The sequence below is a fragment of the Populus euphratica genome, unplaced genomic scaffold (assembly GCF_000495115.2).
Source record: "Populus euphratica unplaced genomic scaffold, PopEup_1.0 scaffold6.1, whole genome shotgun sequence".
In the NCBI taxonomy this organism is placed as follows: Eukaryota; Viridiplantae; Streptophyta; class Magnoliopsida; order Malpighiales; family Salicaceae; genus Populus; species Populus euphratica.
Window position 1 is genome coordinate 135,743 of NW_011499849.1, and position 23,192 is coordinate 158,934.

Below are 23,192 nucleotides of genomic sequence, written 5' to 3' on the forward strand. Positions count from 1 at the left end.
GCATGTGTGCGTTGAATATCATTGATAAAAGCTTGAATGATTTAAATGTTTGAGGGTTTAATATTTTCAACCATTAGTATAGTAGCTTGGAATTAATATTTTTTATAATTGGTACCGGAGCACAGGTTGATTGGGAGATCAAAAAACATTAGCCTTTCTCCATTTGATAGTACTAAACGCAACAACGTTCTCGGTAGCAACCAGATGTAACGACGACCTATAATAGCAACAAAAAACTTCTTCGCACTAGCATCACGCAATAGAAACACAATTGGAACAATAGAAATGAACAGCTATGTTAAAATCTAGCAACAACAACAACTTCCAAACATAGCTTTAATATGAAGCAATAAAATCTCCAAAACGCAACAACTTTAGCATACTGTTTATTACTGTTTACTTACAAATGAAATAACAGATGGTTTATTTAATTGTGTATGTTAAATTCATAAAAAAAATACCAATAAAGAAAAAAAACGCTGATAAAATGATATATAATTTTTCTATCAATAATATATTATATTTATTGATGAAAATATTAATAAAATAAATTAAATTAAATTTATTTTAATATGTTTTTTCTATTGGTAAATTTCAATAGAAATATTATAAATTACTAATAAAAAATTATTAAATTAATTATTTTTGTTTGTAAGTCAACAGTAAAATTCATGTTAATAAACTGTAAATATAAATATTAATAAAAAAAATTTCATCCATAAATCTAAAAATGATATTAGTGATAATTTATTAATACCAAACATTAAACAATAGTTCCGGTATCGAGACTTTCCGATTTGGATCTTATGCGGTCTCTTCAAAGAGAGGTCCAATGGCAAGCTTAATGCTGTCCTGGAGATCTATACTGAATAACAGGTGAATTCAAACGTAAGTGTTCTCCCTAGGAAAAGCGGTCCCCGCTTAGAGGGCCGAGCTGCAGGGGGGAAGTTGGCGGAGGTTCCCCCAGAATACTCAAAGTTAAAATGTACGGTGTCAGGCAATGGCAGGCTGTTTTTCAGCATTGTTTAATTCATTTCCCAGGGACCCGTATGACCTCGGGCCATGCTACCGAGGTCCCCGAAAATAAGTGGGAGCACTGCTTCTCGAAATTATTCAGCCCTCGGATCAAACCAAAAAATTGGAAGCCGTCCAAAATAAAACGCCTCATGACAATCGGAAGATAACTGATAACCCATTTAAGGAGAACTTGAAATACAGCAACTCAAGCAATGACAATTTCATCTCTCTCTCTCTCTCTCTCTCGAATAGGGACCGAATTTAAGTCAGGCGAAAATGATGTTTGAAACCTTGGTTAAATATGAGCGCACAAGTTAAAAAAAAATGGTGGTTTACTTGAAAAGGATAAGAAGAATGAGAGGAGTTTATCAAATAAAAGAAATAATAAATAGAAGAGGGAGACGCAGAAGGAGATGAGAAATGATATTTTTGCTAGTGCTTCAAAATCTCTTTAGAATTGAGTTGTTGGCTATTTTCAAAATCTCATGGCTTCTAATACATCTTTATGGTTGATCCAAGGGCTTAGATTGTTTATCCTCCATCCAACGGGAGCACCGTGGCATTTGCCATATGACCATGTCACAGGGAACAAATGAATAAGGTGTTTATATATTAGGGTTGCTGCTTCAATCGTACCCTTCATATTATTTCTGCAAAAAATAACATGGAATCCACACAACTACCCGATTATTTTCGAATACGTGAGAGACAGCACTACTACATACATCACTGCTTTCGTACACGTTCATACGTTGTCCTCTTCCTTCAGAGAAACATATGTAGTTTATTCAAAGAATTAAGAAATGGTTTCTTATACATGAATCTTCAAGCCCAAAAATCACAATCAACTTTATGCGCATGGGTTGTTGCTAGGCATTTCCACTAGCCATTAAAATTCCTTTTTAACCCTATTTGACCCTACACCAAACAATTCAAGCCTTCAATTCAATCCCCGCAGTAAAAAGGATGTTAAATACCCAGCAACCCTTCCCCTTCGCATTGCAATTTACCTCGAGTTCATGGAAATAAAGTAGTAGGAAGCTTTGGAGTAGAATGTTTTTGGTCTAAAACCTCCATAGCGATGGCGGAGAATAAAAGAAACAAGTGAGCAAGAGCAACAAAAGGAATCACAGGGAGAGATGCGAGGGGTACCATCATCAATGGCTGCAAAATTTGCTTTCTTTCAACCAAACCCACCTTCATACAAGGACGAACTTCGGATCCTTGAAAAGAGGTGCCACTGACAGTACTACTCATGACTTAACAACTATAATTTACTGTCGTTAATCTCTAATTAATTTGTCCTTTGGCAATGGTGTTAAACCTAACCTCAGCCTCGCGTCTCATATTTGTTCCTTTTCAAAAGTAGTTTAATTTTCTTCATACTGATAAGACAAGATATTTCTCTTAAAAGTTTAACAAGATATTTCTCTTAAAAGTTTAACTTATCCTTTAATTTCACATTATACGTTCCCATCGACGTCCACTTCTTCTCCGGTTAGCTAGATCGAAATCAACAAGCTAAAATACTGTGGGATGTTAGTCTTATCCGTACCTATGTCATTTCTATATGCTCTTTGAGTTTAAAACGTAGGCAAGAAATTAATGTGTCCTCTTAAAATGCGAGATAGAAATATATTCCTGTATTGATTGAACATATTATTGTTTTGACATAAAATAATTTTCAATTACCTTAATTCTATACGATCAAGTGAAAATATGACACTAAATATTAAAAAAATAATATTATCTTTAAGTTATGGATAAAAAATAGGATAGACCATAATTGAAAACAGAGAACTTTTTATTCCTTTTATAGCATAATCCTATATAGATATTATCAGAAGGTTAAATTTTTTTATTTTAAAATTCAAATTTTGTTTGACAGTTTATTCTCAACTAAACTAAATTTTATCTTGTTTTTTTAACTAGCATTAGCTTACAATCATGTGTTTCACTAGCCTAAAAACATTTCTACAATTAGTTAGTTGTATGCAAAGAAACAAATTAAAAAAAATATAATATAAATAAGAAAATCTTATAATCTTTATTAATTTCATAAACAAAAAATTTATATAATATAAATATATGTATTATACACAAAGATTGCATCTTATACATCTAGGATCTTAAAAGCCTATTAAGAGGTAAATATAAGAGGTTACAAAGCATGATACTATCACCCCTCCTTTTCAAGAAATATTGGGGTACGTTCACCTCATGTTTATATGAATATAGTGGGTGATTTTGACCCATATTTTTATTATCTTAGTGTATTGAGGTACTATCACAACTATGCTTTTATGATTTGGACACTCATTTTCTTTATAAAATTATAATCATAACTATTGAAACAATCCACTACACTGCTATAATTATAATTCATAATCTATTAGTTTAAATATTAATTCTTTATTGACATTGTAATTATGTTTTTTACCTTGAAAAATCTATCCTCCAAGTCCAAGTCGAGAACCAATAACTCACATGAAATTGATACACGCTGCTTGTTGAATTCGTTACTATCTAATGTAGGTTGTCTTTATCCTTCATTGTTGAATCCTAAATAGAATGCATTTCTTGACACACCGCCATACCTAGATATTTAACAAACACCTGCTAATTTGATTCATGTGTTATGTTACGAAGTGGAGTAAAACAAATTTCAACTTAAAAGATACATTGTTAATGTTTTTTCTACTATAAAAAAAATTAATTGCAAACTAAAAACAAGTTCAATAAAAAAAATTGTAATTATATGTGCTAATAAATAAAAACATTGTTGATTCCAACAAAAAAATGATTTGGAAAGCTTTGGTAAAAATACATATTAAGATATTGATCTCATTTTGTGACGAGATCTTCAATTGTTTTTTGTTATACTATAAATAATTTAAATTCCATCAAAAATAAATTTGTAGTTCAATTCCTACTTTTTTATTATTATATTGTTTTTTTTTTAAATATATCTTGTTTTTTTTATCATGGATTATTAATTTGATAAAAAAAAGAATTAGTATAAATATATTTATTTTTTCTTGTTCCATATTATTGAGAAGATTATCATCGAAATTCCGTATATAATGCTACTAAATAATTATCTGTAAAGCAATTGGTAATGTTATCATAAAAAAAAAAAAAGAATTCAAGCTATTGGAAATACACAGAAGACATGTATTTCTAAAATCTAAATTCAATTTCATTTCATTATTTTCGTGGAAGCATTTTTTTCATAACAAAAATCACTATTTAACAAAAATCACTATTTAAAAAAAATTATGGTTGTCAATGCAAGTTAAAAAACAAATATGTCAACATAAAGTCTCTATATTTTGTTTGTGATTAAATGCTGGGAAAAATGATTAAATTTGATAAAATCACGTCACAATATATTTTTAAAATAAGATTTTAATTTGAAATGAATATTAAATATTCATGAGACATTTATTATTAATATTAATGTTTTGCATATTCTGCAGATAATAATTGAAAAATAATTATAAATATTCTAATGAAAATCTATAATATTATTTAAGAAAAGGGTAAGTGAGTTATTATGTTAAATAATTTTTCTAAATTGCAATAAAAAAACAAAAATAAGAAAGGGATCAAGCCTCGTGTCTGGCCAAACATAAAAAGGTTAGGCAAGCTTAGGCATGTAGGGTATGCCCACATTCTTGACCTTGTTTAATTGTTTTTCTTTTTGCGAGGGAAAAACGACATGTTGTTTACTCCTTTTGTTTTAAAATTATAAGAGTGAATAACATCTAGTTTGTTAGTTCATATTTTGATCATCAAAGGGTGGTGAAAATCAAGATAGGGTACTTCTAGATTCAAGACTTCATATCTAGCCTATTTTGTTGCAAAAATATATTATAAATATCTTATAAATATTAATAAGCTGATTTATCAACTCAAAACACTCATAATTTGCTAAGAAATCCAAAATAAAACGAAAGCGAAGATTCTCTCAAGTTTAATCTATTTTTTCAAGAAAGATAAAAGTAAAAAATCATTATCATTAAACTTTTCACATTGAATATAATTCTTTAACATTAAATTTAATTATTTTGATTTTTAAAACTGTCATAATATATCTCTCTTCTATCTTTTTTTGATAATTTTTTTTCTTTTTTATTTTTCTAATATAGGGACTAAAAATAGAGTAAAATAAACTTTTATACTAAAATAAAAATTATTTTGAATTTAGTGTTAGTCATGGATTTTCTCCACTTTACTTTTTAGTTATTTATTTTTTAATTTAATATTTTTACCATAACTCCAAGCTTAATCCATAAAAGAATATAACTAAAAGAAAAAACATAGTTTGAAAATGAAAAAGAGAAAGTCAGGACTTCGTTATTTCCGATTCTTTTAGATGTATCAGGTAATTTTGTATTTGCTATACGGTAACTTTGGGCGCCGTGCGGCATTTTCTCGATCTCCAATGGCAGCCAGGGATTCAATGTTTCGGGGATGCTTCTGGACGTTTCTTGGGCTGGACTAGGCTTTAATAATTTCCAGAGGTGCTCGAGAGTAGGCTGCTCTGGATATTGGGCTTTCATTTTGCTGAAATGAAACCAAAGCCCAACCCTTTATCTGGGCCATATGTTTTCCGGTTAAACCATTTGTTTTGGATTCGAAAAGAACATATAATTATTCCAATGACTTCTCAAAATCTCTCTCCCCCTCCCTGAATGGGCTTCGCTCCATTGGGGAAGATGCTCCAGCTTGATGGTGGTTTCTTCTTCTTTTTTCCCCAATCAATCTATCATGGAGAATACTATTAGTATACATCTGGGATTTTTTATACACGAACGGTAGGGCAAAAAACATGTCCAAGCGGTGTAATGATTATTTTTAATTCTTTAAAAAAATACATAAAAATAATATTTTAAAAAAATTTATTTTTAAAAAAAAAATACATAAAAATAATATTTAAAAAAAAATATTTTGTAATATAAACACATAAAAACAATTTAAAAACATTAAAAAATAAAAATTTTAAATAAATAAAAAATATTTAAAAAATTATAAAATACGATTGAATCACAAAAACAAACTTAACGTGGATAGCCTCTAATTAATTGTTATGCTTCAAGACTTCCGCAGTTAATTAAACAATGATTATGATTCAAAATAATTCTCCTTACGAGAGTAACCACTCGTTTCATGAAAAAGCCAGTGTCTCAAGTCAATGATCATTGACGATTGTGTCTCTGACATAAACAATCAAATGATATTCTCGGGGCAGATAAAATTAACGAATGATTTCATAATTTCGTTCAAATATAACTCCAGCTTATCCCAAAATTAAAAAAAAAAAAATATCCTTATTCTTTTGTCCCTGTCAAATTAAAAACAACGCAAACCAATCAGCTAAATCAAACATAAAGTTACAAGACATTTAGTGGTGTTAGAGTGGATTGTAATAATTACTTTTAAAAATATATTTTTATTTTAAAATGTGTTGATATAATTTTTTTATATTAATATATTAAAATAATTGAGAAAACTTCTAAAAAATGAATTTAAAACAAATAAAAAAAATTAATATTTTTTTAAAAATATTTTTAAAACAAAAAAAATACATTATAGCTAATATGGTTGCTATTTTCTTCTCTGCTAGCACTACACTTTTAAAAAGCCATATAAAATCTAGTTGTTTCTAATACCCGGTATCCGTGTATCACAGTTGGCTGTGGGCCTAGGATTAGCGCCACGTAGCTTCAATGTGGTAGATCCCAACCAGCTAAAACGTTGAAAATGTACAGTGCTCAAAATAATAATTAAATTAATCAGCCAGTACCGGGCTTTTATCCTGGAAAACAAATAGTAAAGGGGGTCCCACAATCCTCCAACAGTCAAACGTACAACCATCCTCAAAGCTTGTTACCATAGTTCCATCTGAAAAACCCCACTCTCCCTTCTTCTTAAGTCTTCTTTCCATAAAAAAAGAGAAAACAAAAGAAAAGAAAAAAAGCAAAAGCTGGGCATCAACACCACGCAGAACAAATCCAATCTAATCCTATATCCAAATCGAATGATCATCACTAAGAATCAAATGGTCGAAGCAATGAACGGCTTTGATCGACTCCCGGACTCCTTAATCCTCCTCATCTTCAACTCGATTTCCGACATCAAGACCCTCATCTGTTGCCGTTCCGTTTCGAAACGTTTCAACTCACTCGTCCCCCAAACTGAATCCCTCTCTCTCAAAGTCGACTGCGTCATCTCACCCGAGTCGGATTCCGGCTCCTTATTCACTCTCCTTAAATCTCTCCTCAAATCCATCCACGATCTCCTCAAACCCGACACGAAACCCACAACCCGAAACCAAACCCAAAACTCCCCGGCTCGTATCCTCAACCAGTTCGACCGGATCCGTGACCTTCAAATCGAACTGCCATCTGGCGACTTGAAATTAGAGAAAGGAGCCGTTATCAAATGGAGAGCTGAATTCGGTAAGTCGTTGAAAAGCTGCGTTGTTCTCGGGTTTCGCCGCGTAGCAAATTCCGAGGGAAATAATTCTGAGGGGGATATTGATTTTGCGGGAGGTTTAAAAACAAGGGTTGTGTGGACAATAAGCGCGTTGATTGCGGCATCGGCGAGGCATTATCTGTTGAACGACGTCGTTAAGGATCATCGGGAGATGGAGAGTTTGGTGTTGGTGGACAGAGAAGGGGAAGGAACGGTGGCGATGGGGAGGGAAGGGTTGAGGGAGTGTAGGGAGGAGAGTGGGATGGCGGCGCGTGGAGCGGATTGGCAGGAGGAGGGGAAGCGGACGGTGGTGCCAAGTGTGAGGATGAGGATGAGGCACGAGCAAAGAGTGCAGTTGAAGGATGGAGTTTGGGTGGAAGGCGCGACTCTGGTGGTGGTAAGGCCTTGTAACGGTGGTGGTGATGTGGAGGATGCTGAGCTGGCATTAGGTGCGTTTGGTGGTGGGATTTTTGGAGAAGCTGTACAGGTACTTCTTAAGAATGAGAGTTATTTGTTGGAAATGAATTCCTTCTAATGTTTTTTTTTTTTTTAAGAAAAAATTGCTGTTGGTTTTTTTTGTTTGAGTTTAGAATTTTATAATTGAGGTTATATTTATGCGTATATATTTTTTAGATTTAAAAAAAAAACTATAGTTAATGAAGATTTTAGCAGATCGATTGAATTTGTATCTCTTGTTTGATATTTAATTTGAATGGCTGGATTAGGCGATCTGGTCATTTTCACTTGGTTTAATTTACTTTTAATTCAAAACTTTTAGGATTGGTTGCTTGTGCCCGCTACTTTGAGGTGGCGAAAAAACCAAAAAAAAAGAAAAAGAGGTGGTTGTTCTTCTCTACCTCCACAGCTTTGTTGCAGGTATAGCAAGTATACCAGCAGCACGTATAGTAACAAGGTCGTGTTAGTCTTTTTGTTGTGTCATTGGTGCAGTGGCGCAACTGTGCTATTTCTCGCCTTTTCTTCTCCTACTATTATAGGAATTTGTTTTGAAAAATGATAGTTTGGTAAAATTTTTGGAAGAATGATATGCGTTGGAAAAGGATTTTGAAAATAGTATAGTGTAATCATAATTATATTTCTTAATATCAATTTTGTATATAATAACTATTCTCCATTGCGGTTGTTTAGTGAAAATTAAATGCATATATTATACAAATTAATTAACTTGAATAAAATTCATTCTAAAATTTATAAAAATCCAATTACCAAAAGATAAAGGTTCAAGATACAATAACCAAGAAAGAAAGAAGATAAGCTGATATGATAGAAAAGAAAAATGAGAGGGAAAAAAACGAAAAAGAGAGAATAGGTTACAGGGGATATATTGAAGTTCTGTTTTTGATATATTCAGTACCGTTTTAAATATCTAATGATACGATTCCAATTACATCTTGAAAGATCATCAAACAAGATCATGATTAACTCTAAATTAACTCCTAACCAATTAAGATTTTATTTAATGATTTTTTAAGATGTGGTTAGAATGATCTCATTGAGATCTTTCTAACAATATTAGGTATGTTAAAAACAAAATCCTGGTGTGTTTTCAGTGACTTATTTTTTCTTTCCTTGTTTTCTCTCTTATTATAGTAGGGTTTTTTTTTTTTTCTTAATCATTAGATCTTGAATTTTATCTATGAAGCAATTATATATTTATAAAATTTAAAGTTGATTTTGATATCTGTTAATTAATTAAAAAGAGTTATAGTTTTAAAATAACCGTTGTGTTCATTCAAACTGTATTATTTCCTTAAAACTTTTCTAAATATTATTTTCCCAAAAACTCTATTAAATTGTGATTGTATGAGAATAATAAAAGAAACTTGTCGTTTCCAGATTTCTTTTGTTGATTGTGGTATTAAGAGAGAAAAAAACTCAATTCCACTGCTCTACCAATTTGTTTGTTAGTCCCAAAATGCATGTGCTTGTTTAGCAGACATTAATTCCAGCGAGAGAGGGTCTCGGCAATTTACCAATTCTAGCAGATGACAGGTATGGTGTCTGGATGCTAGACTCCATTAATCAATTATGTAATTTATACCAACCCCTTTCCAGGAAGGTAAGTTTTAATTTGCCTCCTGATGTTTGTTTTGTACGAATCAGCCCCCTCAATTTTACAAGCGAAATCAATTAAAAAAAACAGTTTTCATTAAAGGAAATATGATCAAAATTGAGTGGGTTGGTTTTCTCAAGGAATTCCCATACCCACATCAAATTTAGTGTTCATTCACCAACAAAAACACCATCTCTTTTGTTTTAACACCCAAGATTTATATATCATATTTGTTTTTAGGGTAATGTTGTTCTAGAAAGGTAGATGATGTTGATGAAAAAATTATTAGTTTTTTTCTTTTTTTTCTCATTCATTAGTAAATCATAATTTTTACCAGCAGAAAAGAAAGCAAAGAACATCAATGCCTGGAGTGGCTCCTCCCATATTTCTCTCTTCTAGATTTCCACCCAAACAACTTTCACTATTTATTTTTTCACATACATATACATGCTCACATAAATCATTTCTTTGTAAACCCTCATCATCAAACAACTTGAGTAATTAGCTTCGATTTGAGAAATCCGGATATGATTTCTGGATTGTAGTTTGTCTTCATTCTGTAATGACTTCTAGATCACCTTTATGAATAAATTTGAAGAGAAATTCTTAGTTTGGGTTTCTTGAATTCCCATATGGTTTCCTGTTGCCGAATTGATTTTGAACCGATTTTGGTTTGCGTTCTTCAAGATGAGAATATATGGGGCTGATTGGATTGATTTCAGTGGTGCCCATTAGGAAAGTTTATTCCTTTTCTATTATAGATTGAATTTGATCTGTTTTCTGCTTCAAACTGGTGGTGGTTAATGGTTTGCTTGCGATTCTCTGTTTATCAACTTGGAGGTTGATAATCAATGATACTGTAAGTCTTAATTATTATGAGTGCATGCCATCTTCTGGGGGGGTTGTAAGTGATAGCTTCTGTACATCTCCAGTGGAGATAGATTTGGTTGAAGGAATGAGGTTGATTTTCCGCCTTAAACTCTTTTTTTTAAAAAAAAAAAAAAAACAGAAGCAGTAACAACTAAACAGCTCAATCCAATAATCTATTTGCGGCAAAAACTATTCCGAGGATTTCCTTGGCGTAAAACCAAAGATCCTAGGATGCCTTCGGCAGTAGGACAGCTAATCAATCCATCTTTATATAGACGGCTATGATGGATTGCATGCTTATTTTCAATCAGGCTCATGAATGGTTACGGTGGATTGATGACTTATTTTCAATTAGACTCTTTTTTTGACTTTGAGTTGAATGCGATCGGTGGACGAGTACAGCCAGATGACTTTTGACCCAGCTCACGCTTGCACTGGTTTTCAAAGGCCTATTGTCTCTTGCTGGAGCCACGTGCACAAAGCCTAGCTGTTATCACTCGAGTATGGATCAGATTCTTCGCCGATCCTAATCTTCAATCCTTTACCATGACTCTGAACCGATTATGTAATAAAATCACCGCGTTTTTTGGATCAAATTGACCAATCTTATCCAAATTTAACAAAATAATATAAAAGGGTGCAACTTTAGGATTCTCAAAGGAGAAGCTCGGCAGCTCATGTTAAAGATATCAGTTTTCCAGTTCTTCACTAGGCATTTGTTCTGTCGTAAAAGTAGTGTTTCCATAGCTCCTAATTGTACGTCCAAATGAGAGCTTGAAGACAATCAAGTCATTTTCTAAGATAAAGTTGAGCCAGTGGTTCAAACAGAAAAATCTCTTGTCAAGTATTTATATCTGTGCCATGAACAAATCAAAGGACAAGAGCATTAGCAGAAAAGGACATGAGACTAATTAGAAGAACTCCAACTCGCAATGTATGAGGACTTGATCTTAATTATTATAATTAAGTTGGATGGTTCTCCTATATTTCGAGATTATCAAGTTGCTAAAAGCCATGAACTTTGAAGCCAATCAAATTCTCATTAAAATCTAATGAAAATCTTCCGACAAAAAAATAAATAACCAGAGGGAATCAGCAAGGAAAGGTCTTGAGAGGTGGGATGTTGAGACACAATATAACTGCGATAGAGAAAGGAGACTGTTCCAAATCTTTGTTTTTTCAATTAGTTTCCTATGTCAAATCTTAAATTGGTTAGAATTGTGATAATAGATATATGATATTATAAAAAGTAAGTCTTGTTTTTTCAACCAGCACATCTATTTATATTCACTTAACTCTTGCCTTATCTATCAACCCATTTAGATTATTGTGAATTCTTTTTTAATGAGAAATAATACATGTGATAATATGAGGGAAAAAAATAATCAAAGTAACAGCACTTGAATGGCTTAACAATAATAATAATTTATTTTTCAATAAGTTTTTTTTATAATATCATACATGAGTATATTTTTTATTTTATTTATTTATTTTATTATATTTTATTTTGGCTTAAAGTGAGATTTTCTTATAAAAGAAAATAAAACTATAACAACAGATATATAATATTAAAAAAAATGTTATTTCTTTAAACGAATATATATATATATATATATATATAGACCTAAAACTATAAGAATTTTGAGAATCAACACGTGGCTGGCTTCAAGCCATCCGATCTATGCCGATCATAGCCCATTAATTTGCTGTCCAGAACCAATTCTCATGTCCGCGGAAGGTTGCAAGTAAAATGTCAGCAAGATTCCACATTAAATTAAACAGAGGGAGAAACAATGATTCATCAGATTTTCTTGAGTCGATGATTGGATTTTGCTTCTCATTTCATTGATCATGATTTAACAATGGGATCGCACTATATATGCACGTAGGGCCTTGCACCATCCATGTTTGTCATTGCTGTAAGAACACATAATACCAGGAACAAAGATTAGCGAACAAGAAAAGCCATTGAACCCTGCGAAATGGGACTCCATCACCATTATTTAACTCGGAAAATATTAATCAAAGTGATCGCCAATGATTCTCAAATGAACTCCTCCCTGAAAGCTCCTGGTGGTTTTGTTCCTAGAACCTTCTGCTACATTTACACTAGACCCAGTACTCTTAATATTGAAGCTACTCGATTAGCAGGTGGATTGGATTCCCATGGGCCAAAAGTATTCGATTGGTTAATGAAATGAATTCCAGTAAATTAATAAATAATATTGAATATTGCAGAGTCTAATCCACACGCACCTAATTATGCATCCCCATGATCATAATTACTCGATATAATAAATGCATTGAGTGTGGAACTATCCTACTTGATAGCATGTGTGTTTGAATGCATTTCATAGCTAGATTCTTTCTGCTCAATCCTTCGAATGCCATCATTTGTCTCCTCTTAAAGCAACCAGTTAGAATTCAACTAATTCAGGCTATATTCCATCTTCTGGTTAAGGGCATTTGATGATGACCTAAACCAAGTTCTTTTTGACAAACTGGTGCTATGAAATTAATTAGGTCATGAAAAAGCGAAAAGACCCACAAGCTAAGAAGATAGAGACGCTGCCACTCATGAAGATATGTAAGATAGCTAGGGAAGGTATCGGTTTTTAAAACTAAGCTTCTCCACTTCTAAGTTCTAACCATCTCCTTCAAACCCTACCATGTCTCAATGATGAATAGACAAAAAGAAAAGGAACTGCCATATCATGAGATGCTACTTTAGTTTGCTAAATCAGCATGCTTAGCTTGCTTGTCCCGCTTTCTCTTTTAGCCTTTCTTAAAGTCGTGAGGTTCTACAACAAAGTAGAGACCAATAAACTAAGTGGCATGATCCCCTCTCTTCTATTTTTGCTTGAAAAGGAGCTTTGCTTATGGGACCTTTATTACAGCCTGTATTTTTTAGCATCGATCGCTTGATGTTTGGAGGGTCAAGATGAATCAACGAGGTTTAATTCATTGTTCGGCAAAGAAAATAGTTTTTGTTCGTTACCTATTTTTTTAACTCTAATTTTTCTACGTGTTTTGAAAAATTATATTTTTATCCAATTTAATCTTTCAATATTTAATATAATTTTAATTATGATGATTATAAAAAAGAGAGAAAGAGAAAGAGAGAGTAAAATAAAAGAAAGAGAGAACAAAGGGAAAATAATAATAAGAGATTAGGCAAAAAAGAAAAATAAATAAATGAGAGGATCAACAAAATTGAAAAATTAATGAAGGAGATCCTATACATTAAGAAAAAAGAATTAATTAATTAAAAATTCATAGTCAAGAAGAACACAATATAATTGCCTAACATTATTTTACCAGATTAATTTTTCTTATTTTACGGAAGATCTCAAACAATATAAATAGAAAAAGAGACACACAAAGAGAGAGAGAGATTGAAAGGAAAATATATTTGAAAAATAAACTAGCAAAAACCCTAGCAAAAAAAAGAAAAAAGCAATCTAGAAAATCCAGTAGCGACAACCTCCTTCTCAACTGTCGATATCTCACCAAATATAATTAGCATTAGGCTTGGGTTCTAAATCAGGTTAGACAATTATGAATTGAAGAAATATAATTAGAATCAACAAATTTTTTATTTCGTTAATAATTAATTACAAATGACTTGGTATTAACAATGATAAATTGATGTTGAAAGAATAAGATAAAAGATAGTTAACATAATTAAAAGTTAGTTTTTTAGACTTTTTGCATTTCAAAAATGTTTTTTTAAAAAATTAAATTTTATTTATTTATTTCTTTACTTCAAATTATTTTTTTATATTTTTAAATTATTTTAACATGTTGATCTAAGAAATAATTTTTTTAAAAAAATATTATTATTTTGATATATTTTTAAATAAAAATACTTTAAAAAATAATCGATATTACATTTCTAAATAAACATAAGAGAGAGCATTTTTATTTTTTTTTCTTATATAAGTAAAATCAATCATCATTTCCCGAACATAAGAGAGCATTTTTTTTTTTTTTTTTATATAAGTAAAATCAATCATCATTTCCCTTAAAAATAAATAAATATTAGCCATTCAAATAACTATCATAAATATTATGTAACTAAACTATTAAAAGAAAAACCTTAATTGTATGAAAGATACCACAATTCTAACTCCTGCATCATTCTATCCTGTAGGAATTTTTAAACTCAGTTGCTAGTTTTTCATGGCTATCATTACTACTATCATCGTTCTTCTTGTTAAGTTCATCATTTCAATAAACGTTGTAACCGGTAAAGAATTCGAATTCACATTTATCATAACATACATTGGCAAAGAACTCCAATTCTTAACTTCTTCTTTTTCAACAAATAATGTTTGATGCAGTTCAACTCTTTTCCTACATTAAAGTACTTTTTTTTTCCTATTTTAATCCACCTTGCGCCATATAATTTATGGCTTTAGCGTCGTAAAAAGAATATCGACCCTTAGAACTATATTTCCATTATGTACAAGGAGGTGTGATCACCTTTCAAAGTTTCCTTCAAGACCTCCGTTCTAATTTCAAGTAGAGTTAATACTTCTTGCTTGAGTTTGTTCAGCATATCTCACAACTCTTAACATCTCTTGTTTACTTGGTTGTCATCCCTAAAATCGTGATCAAATTTATACCAACAAATACAGAAAGAAAAAGACAGGATAGCTAAAGATAACTAACATGGCCAAAAACTAGGTGAACAATTTGAAAAAAAAGAAGAAGCTTTTTATAAAATTATCAAAATAAAGATAAAGCAATCGTAACGCAAGGTGTGGTGATTGGAGGGGGCCATCTCCCCCTGCTCTCAAGTGCATTGCATCCCTTCATCATGGCTTACTCACTTTACTAATTAATCCAAATTTTCACCATTAATGAAACTTTCGGTGCTGCGCTTTTTATATTTTTTTTTCCCGGTAAAAAATCAACATCCCCTGCCTCCCTCTAAAATAACATTTTTTTTTTTAATTTCTGTGCTTTTACCTTGGTTTTTAGTACAGTTTAATTAAGTTGAGAGCTTTTGGTATAATATGGCAGTGCATACTAATTAACAAGCATAAAGCTAGCTGTTTTATATGAAGAGGGGCTGGCATTGGAGTTTACGAGGGCACTAGCCAAGATAGCATGAGTAACAACTGGCAATGGCTCCCAAAGTCACGAGTCGTGGGTATGATTGGTTCATGAAACAGGGCTCGTGGGTTTCAACTTTCTTATCCATCTTTCTTTACTAAATTTTTAAATAAGTTAGGCAAGCATTAGAAAAGCAAAGGGCAAGAAAAAGGAGTGTTAGAAAAAAATGAACTGACTGATGGTAAAGAGAGACACTAATAAAAAAAGAGAGGCTAGAATTCGAAAGCTGCCAATTCTCTCCCAACCTTTCTTTTAAAACCTTCCTTCTGCACAGACCCATCAAAACCCAAAAAACCATATAGGTCATCAAGCTCAAGAAAACGATAGGGTCTGGGTTATTAGTTCATATAAAGCTGAAAAAAAATCAAAATGAAAGGAAGAGAAAGCAGGAGAGCTCCATCAGCAGATCTGTTAGTATGTTTTCCTTCTAGAGCCCATCTAACATTAATGCCCAAACCCATTTGCAGTCCTGCAAGGCCATTAGAACCCAGCAAACCCCACCAGAACCGCCCCCCCCACCGACAACAACGGCCCCACCATTTGAAGAAATCCAGCCCTAGGGGTGGTGGAAGCCGAGCCAGTCCTCTCTTATGGACCAAAACCAGGCAAATGGACTCGGAGTTATCAGAACCAACATCACCAAAAGTAACATGCGCTGGGCAGATCAAAGTCAGACACAAGGCAAGCTCCTGCAAGAACTGGCAATCAGTCATGGAAGAGATTGAAAGGATTCACATCAGCAGGAAAAGCACCAAAAAATCAACCTGGCTTGACTCACTGGGATTCAAGAAAGATATAATGCAATTCTTAACATGTTTAAGAAACATAAGATTCGATTTTCGATGCTTTGGTTCCTTTCCAGCTCAATCAGATATCACCAGTAATGATGAAGAAGAATATGAAGAGTACGGGGAATATCAAGAAAACCATGTTGGTGTTGATGGAAGAATTGACAAAGAGGATTCAAGAACCATATTTTCTAAATGGTTCATGATGCTGCAAGAGAATCAGAATAGCACTACTGGGTTCTTCAAAGAAGACGCTAAACAGAAAGAGAGGTCTTGCAATGATGAGTCTCTAGCTGCGCCCTCTGTTCCACCACCAAATGCTCTCCTGCTTATGAGGTGTAGGTCTGCTCCGGCGAAGAGTTGGCTGGAAGAAGAAGAAGAAGAGAAAGACAGGAAGCAAGAAGAGAAGAAAGGAAAGAATTTGAAGGCTTTAATGGAGGAAGAAGGAAAAAACAGTAAAAAAGAGAACTTGGTAATGATGAGCTATGATACAGATTTCTATAAACTTTCAACTGATATAGCTGAGGAAACATGGATTGGTGGTGGAACGAAAGATACAGTAGCAAGAAGTAGAAGTTGGAAGAGATGATCATGAACCTGGTGATCCTGCTACATTTTCCATTTTACTTAGTCCCTGCCAAGTAATTACTTCCCCTCTGTTCAATAATTACTTTTTACCTTTTCTACTATTCCTTTCAAAATTATTGAAGTTGATTAATACATCCTGTTCTATGAAAATAAGGTCGGTTTACTATCTCTTTTCCTCTTCTGAAACAGGCACACGGGGGAGTTAAATTCTCCTTCCTATTCAAAGCTAAAGCTAAAGGGGACAATTCCTGTTTTGTGAAAGCAACGTCGGTTGCTTGCACGGGCTTGTTTTCCTCTTCTGAAATAACGAGTAACTCAAAAGGTCAAAAGGGACGATTCCTGTTTTGTAAATAAAAGGACAGCCACAGCACAAATTTCTCTTCCTCTTCTGAAACAGGGGATGTCAAATTTTCTTTTACGTTCGATGTATAATAACGTCAGTAGCAAAAGGCAACAATTCCTATTTTTTTCCTTTGATTTTTTTTAAATACATGTTGTTTTGCTTTTTATTTTAAGATTATTTGCTCAATGACCTGACTTTTATTATAAAAGTTTATCAGAGCAGGTAAGGGTTTTTTTTTGTTTTATTTAATTAATTTTGATATTTAATATTTAATAGATTAAGAATTATATGGGTTATTTTTAGATCCGTTACGTCAATTAAATTATACCATGTTATTAAAATAGTTATGTATTAAATATATTAAAATATAATTGATTTTTTCAAAAAACAAGTTTTATCATTGGATGAGGCATAAATTAAAAAAATAAAAAATTATATTTATACTATTTAAAAATATTTTACTAATTTTACTATTTTAAATAGCATCTGATGCTCTTTAGTAGGGCTTTTTTGAATTGCATAGATAATGACGATAGTTGGAATATACCAGCTTCGTATCGTTTATGTCATGTGTCCATGTAGACTCGAGACAATCGAAGAGTCACATGCAATTGGATCCAGATTCCCTGTCTCCCCTGAATGTTCGTTTTGTCACAGAATGAGCTTATCCAAGTTAATTTTTGGCGGAGAATACGAATGTTCTGCAAAATTTTCATCTGAAAACAGAAGAACCTTAAGTAAAATTCCACCAGAGGTCCAAAAGTTAGACAGGGGAACTGAAGGAGTGCATGGCTCAGCCACGTCAAATTTACTGATCCCGCTCCTGGCTCAAGGATAGCGATCATATTTCGGTCCATGCCATAAAAAAAAACAAGAAGAAGAAGAGGGGATAGGGGTTGTAAAGCGGGTATGGAGTTGAAGCTCCATTTCACTCATAAGAATTTGTTTTCCTCGTCAAATAAAAACGCCTCGTATTTCTCGTTAAGTCCATGGCACCCGCCAACAAATGCTTAAATTTCAGGTGAAGTTACAAAGTGTCTGATCACTGGAAACCAACACTAAATTAGAATTTTGAACCATATTTGAGGTCCTTGGTGTCTTCACCACGTTGCTTCTTAAGTTGAACCTGTGCATCAAGCAAGGCCCGGCCCACCTCCTCATCGGCTGGACTTTCTCTTATCAACATCTCAAAATCTTGAATCGAAGCTTCCCATCTTCCCAGCTAAGCATGAAAAAATATTAATAAATAAATAAATTGAACCGAAATTAGAACGATGGCTTGAATTTCAACAACCTCGAGTCATTTGTGATACTCAAAATTTACCTCGGCATTGCAGTGCGCCCTTCTTAGCCTGGCCTTGCTATAATTAGGCTGTACACTGAGAGCCGCAGTGCAGTCTTCTACAGCCTTTTCATAGTGGCCAAGCTTGGACCTACAGGCCGCTCGGTTGCAGAGCAAAATTGAGTTGTGAGCGTCGTATTCTAGGCCTTCACTATATGCGATACATGCCTCGGTGAATTTTGATGCCTTGAATAAGGAGTTACCACTCAATCTAGCAGATGCTGCTGCTCTGACACTCTTTACCACATTGCTAACCTCCCCGTTACTGGGATCGAGTCGAGCTGCTTGCTGAGCTGTAGCCATAGCGTCTTCAAACCTATTAAACATCAAAAAGTTTGATTAATATTATTATAACAGTTTATTTTTATGTTTTAAAATTATTTTTAATTTTTTTACTTTAAATTAATAATTTTAAATAATTTTGATATACGGATAATAATAATAATTTTTATTTAAAAAAATATTATTTTAATAAATAAAAAATACTTTAAAAAACAAAGTAATCACAACCATAATCTCAACTATAGCTTAATTTTATGATAAGTATTTATTAAATTCACTAGTTAAAAAATATAATTATTTTGTTAATATTACAAAAATAAACTTGAAAACCAGAATGCCATCATTTAGCTTGTTAATGTGATTTTAATTAAATAAATAAAAGACCAAAGAGCATCTTGCAGAGAAAAAGTAAACGAGAACAACAATCCCCTTTTGTTAGCATATCTCTTTGAAAACCCTACGAAAAGAAAAGGGAAAGGCCCAAAAGAACAACATTTTCCTTCTTGTTTAACAATTGCTTGGACAAGACACATTCTACATGAAGAATTCAGGATACAAGAGCCTAATTCATGCATAAGTTTGTTACAAGTTAAAATTCTAATAATATTGAATTGAAAAAAAATATTATTTTCTAGAAAAATATCATAATAAAAAAATTAATTAAAATATATTTATTTTTTTAAAATAGCTCAAATGAGTTTACCAACCTGCCCGCAGCCATGTAAATCTGTGCCCCGATCATTAAGATATAAGGTGCTATAGTCAGACCAAATAACTTGGTATAAAAGTCAACAGAAAAATTCGGTCCCTTTTGGTAGGCCGTGTAGGCTTCTTGATGCCTGTGGAGCCTCAATAGTGCCTCGGCTTGCATCGCATAAACCTAAGTGTAAAACAGAAGCAAGCTGCTTAAGCATTACAGGTTCCACAACTACAGGCAGTAGATACAATTCTACTAGTGCCATTGTCCTCTTCCATGGTAATACCAAGAAAAAAGGTCCAAGATTGCTCACCTGTGGAGCTGAATCAGCACCGGAGGAAATTGAGCGCTCGGTCTCCGTTAGCAATCTATTCCATTCTTTTAGTTTTCGAGCTTCAGTGCACCTGTTCAGGTGCATTTTAAGTGCCTGAGCTTGAGCAACTTCCTTGGAGTCAGTATTGGGGCCTGACTGTTTGTAGTGATACAGAGCTTTCTCTGTTTCTCCCAGTCTGCATTATGAAATTCACATTATTATACAATAAAGCAGCAAGATCACACAAGTTCCAATTCGTCAGCTGTTTAGTGCACAAAACTCTCTTGGCAATCAAATAAGGCGGACCTGAAATATAATGTTGCCAAACGGTAATGGGCTCTTTGATAAGAAGGATCGAGCCTAATAGCTTCTTTGCACTCAACAACAGCTTCTGTAAGACGGCCTAATCCTATCAAAGCTGCACTTCTATTACTTCTATATGTTGCCTTATTTGAATCAAGAGAAATTGCACGATCATACCAAACCAAGGCCTCTTCATATCGTCCCTGCTTGTACCTCTCATTTCCCTTATTCTTTAAAACTTCAGGATCCATGCTGGTTATCAGACCTTGTCCCTGCCGAAATTCACCACTAGGCTGCCTCAAAATGTTCCCCATAACACTATTACTGCCAGGTTTACTGTAGCAATTTCTAGGTCTGGACGATAAATTTGCCTCTTGAAGGTTCTTGAGAAGGTAATCCACAGTCCTAACAGTAGCATTAGGACTATTATTCCCTATAAAATTCCCGTTCCCTGACTGTCTTAGGTTGCCCAGATGACCTAGCAACATTACATTGCCAGAAGTGGATCGAACAAGAACCTTGTTGTCATTGGACTTTTGATGGTTAGTTATGACAATCCTGCCAGGCTCTCTGGAATCTTTGTTGGAGTCCCTTCTTAGATTAGTCTTATTGGTTTGTGACACTTTGATCCCCCCCGAACTTGAACCTTCTTTGTTTTGATGAGAAGTCGAAGGCCTTGAACGATGCAAACTCTTCTGTTTCTTTTCTACTTGTGTAGAAGAATTGGGCAAATGGGAGGAATCAAGGACGACAGGCTGGGGTTTGCTTTGCTGTCTCTCTGAATTATTATCAATACTGGGCAGGCCGAGGATATTGTTGGTGCTTTCTGCTGGCAGTGAATGCACTGATGTTTTTCTCGGCCACATATGCCGGCGTAGGAAAGCTCTCCATTCTGGGCCACAACCTAATTTGTGCTCCATCGAGTATGTTGTGATTTCTGCCATGATTCACCCCGGGTTTATATTGCCTCTTGAGATAATACGTTATAGACGAAGGAATTAGAGTGTTTCTCAACCAAAAGAAAAGGCCGTTAAAATGCTAGTGTAAGCATGATTTCTCCGGGATTGGAAATTTTGTAGGAAAGGAAGGTTTAAAACTCTTTCGGCAGAATCAAATGACAGAATTGACGAGGAAGAAATTGTAAAAGAGAAAGAAGAAGAAGATATTCGGCTTGAACAGGAAGGATTCAATGAATAGGCCTCCTCCTTCGAAGTACATGTATTTATTGAGTCCAATTTTCCTAGGGTGGCTTCCAAGAAATCAACTTAATCGATATGCAGAATCTAAACTGGGGCCTCGACTTAAAAATGAAAAAAAATAAATTGTGTATAGGTTGGGGAACATTTTTTTATTAAGTACATGTATATTCGTTGCTTGCTATCCACCACAGGCAGGGTTTTTTTTTTTTTCAAGATGTAAAAAAAGAATTGCAGGGTAAAAAAATTATATTTATTCATTTAATTATTAATTTAAATAACATAAACAAAATAATCAAAAAAATAAAAACATAAAAAAATTTAATAAAATTAGATCTAAACTCATCTAAATTATCAAAACTCGATATTAAAAAATAAAAATGTTAAAAAAATTTAAAAAAAACAATAAAAAACTATACTAAATCAGGTGAACTCATGATTTGCAATCATGGACATAAAATAGGGATTATCTCACATGGAAAAAGATAAGGAAAAATATTTGAAATGATGAAATTGAAATAAATTAATTTAAAAAATTAATAAAACAAATCAACTTATGTTAACTTTGAAACTAGTGATTTTGATAAAGCTAACCCTATTCAAGATAAATCATAAAAGATAACAAAGCAAAACTAAAAATAAAAAAAATATCATTTAAAAAAAAAAACAAAAAACAAACATTAAAGAATCTTTTAAACTTGGTCTAATTTTTAAAACTCGCAACCCGTGAAATTCCAGACCCGAGTTCAATTAAAAAACTTAATTTCCAAGTCCAACTAATTTAATTTTGAAGAATAAAACCGTGAAAAAAATATTGATAAAAAAAATTCAAAAGCAAAAACAAAAAAATAGCAACAAAAAAATGAGAGTAAGATTTGATGGAAAAAAAATTGAGGATGAAATTGTTAAAAAAATTAAATAATTTCAAATAAAATAAATAATAATCAAAAGAATAAGGATTAAATTTAAAATATTAAAAATTATAAAGGATGAAATTAAAAAATATTTATAATTTGATATATTATTTATAGATTAAAATTAATAATAGTTAAAATTTTAAAAAATATATATATCCTAATTTTATGAATTACTAAAAATTTAGAAATCACTAATACAAAACACAGAAATGAAATGCAAAGAAATGATAAATTGCAGGGCAAGCTTGAATATCTAAAGAGGCTGACACTAAATTTAAGGTGAAGAGAAAGAAAAGGGGCAAAAAATGGTCATCAAAATTAAATTAGAAGCATGTTTAGTCCATGTGTCGCTTCATTATGTTGGAGATGTCAGTAATTTTTGAATATTAACGTGGAAAGCAAGGCTTAGTGGCTAAATAGTCCTACACTTATCGCTCGAAACAATGGGAGAATGAAATTTGTTCACACATAGGACAGGCTAATATATTTTTTTAATAATATTTAATATATATTAATTATAAAAAAGTTCCTAGCAACTTTCAAATCTGCAATAAAATCAATATAAAAAAATTAAAAAAATTATTGTGAAAGAGTTATATTAATTTTATTTTTAAAGATATTAGAGCAATTATACTATTTAAAAAATAAAAAAACCAAAATATCCCTTAGTAATAGGTATTATTTTTTTATTACAGGGTTAAATTAATAATTTTGTTGCATAGTAAAAAAATAAAATGATTAATTTAACCTTATGTAATTTATAAAAGATAATTGTGTATAACTTCTCTTCCCCTTTTTTTATATATTTTTATATTCTCTTCGTAAAAATGTTCTGCCGAAAACTCTTTGAAGATGGTAGACAGA

General features: G+C 32.5%; 3 protein-coding genes and 1 long non-coding RNA gene across 4 annotated transcripts; 2 read left to right on the forward strand and 2 right to left on the reverse strand.

The window, feature by feature from the left end:
* Window positions 1–6,878: 6,878 nt before the first annotated feature.
* On the forward strand, window positions 6,879–8,073 carry LOC105119780 (F-box protein At1g22220). Its single transcript, XM_011017967.1, has one exon. The coding sequence runs from the start codon at window positions 7,061–7,063 to the stop codon at window positions 8,030–8,032; it is 972 nt and encodes a 323-aa protein (XP_011016269.1). The 5' UTR covers window positions 6,879–7,060; the 3' UTR covers window positions 8,033–8,073.
* A 7,795-nt stretch (window positions 8,074–15,868) lies between these two features.
* On the reverse strand, window positions 15,869–16,428 carry LOC105119797 (uncharacterized). Its single transcript, XR_841194.1, has 2 exons — window positions 16,338–16,428; window positions 15,869–16,248 (listed from the first exon to the last, which is right to left on the reverse strand). It is a non-coding gene; the product is annotated as an uncharacterized LOC105119797 (long non-coding RNA).
* Window positions 16,151–17,409, forward strand: LOC105119789 (nucleolar GTP-binding protein). Its single transcript, XM_011017975.1, has 2 exons — window positions 16,151–16,988; window positions 17,125–17,409. The coding sequence occupies exon 1, from the start codon at window positions 16,169–16,171 to the stop codon at window positions 16,934–16,936; it is 768 nt and encodes a 255-aa protein (XP_011016277.1). The 5' UTR covers window positions 16,151–16,168; the 3' UTR covers window positions 16,937–16,988; window positions 17,125–17,409.
* Window positions 17,410–18,192: 783 nt separating this feature from the next.
* Window positions 18,193–21,425, reverse strand: TPR12 (Tetratricopeptide repeat (TPR)-like superfamily protein). The gene is made up of 5 exons (XM_011018016.1): window positions 20,219–21,425; window positions 19,913–20,108; window positions 19,610–19,782; window positions 18,603–18,936; window positions 18,193–18,500 (listed from the first exon to the last, which is right to left on the reverse strand). Exons 1-5 carry the CDS (start codon window positions 21,157–21,159, stop codon window positions 18,342–18,344), a joined length of 1,803 nt encoding a protein of 600 aa, XP_011016318.1. The 5' UTR covers window positions 21,160–21,425; the 3' UTR covers window positions 18,193–18,341.
* Window positions 21,426–23,192: the final 1,767 nt, after the last annotated feature.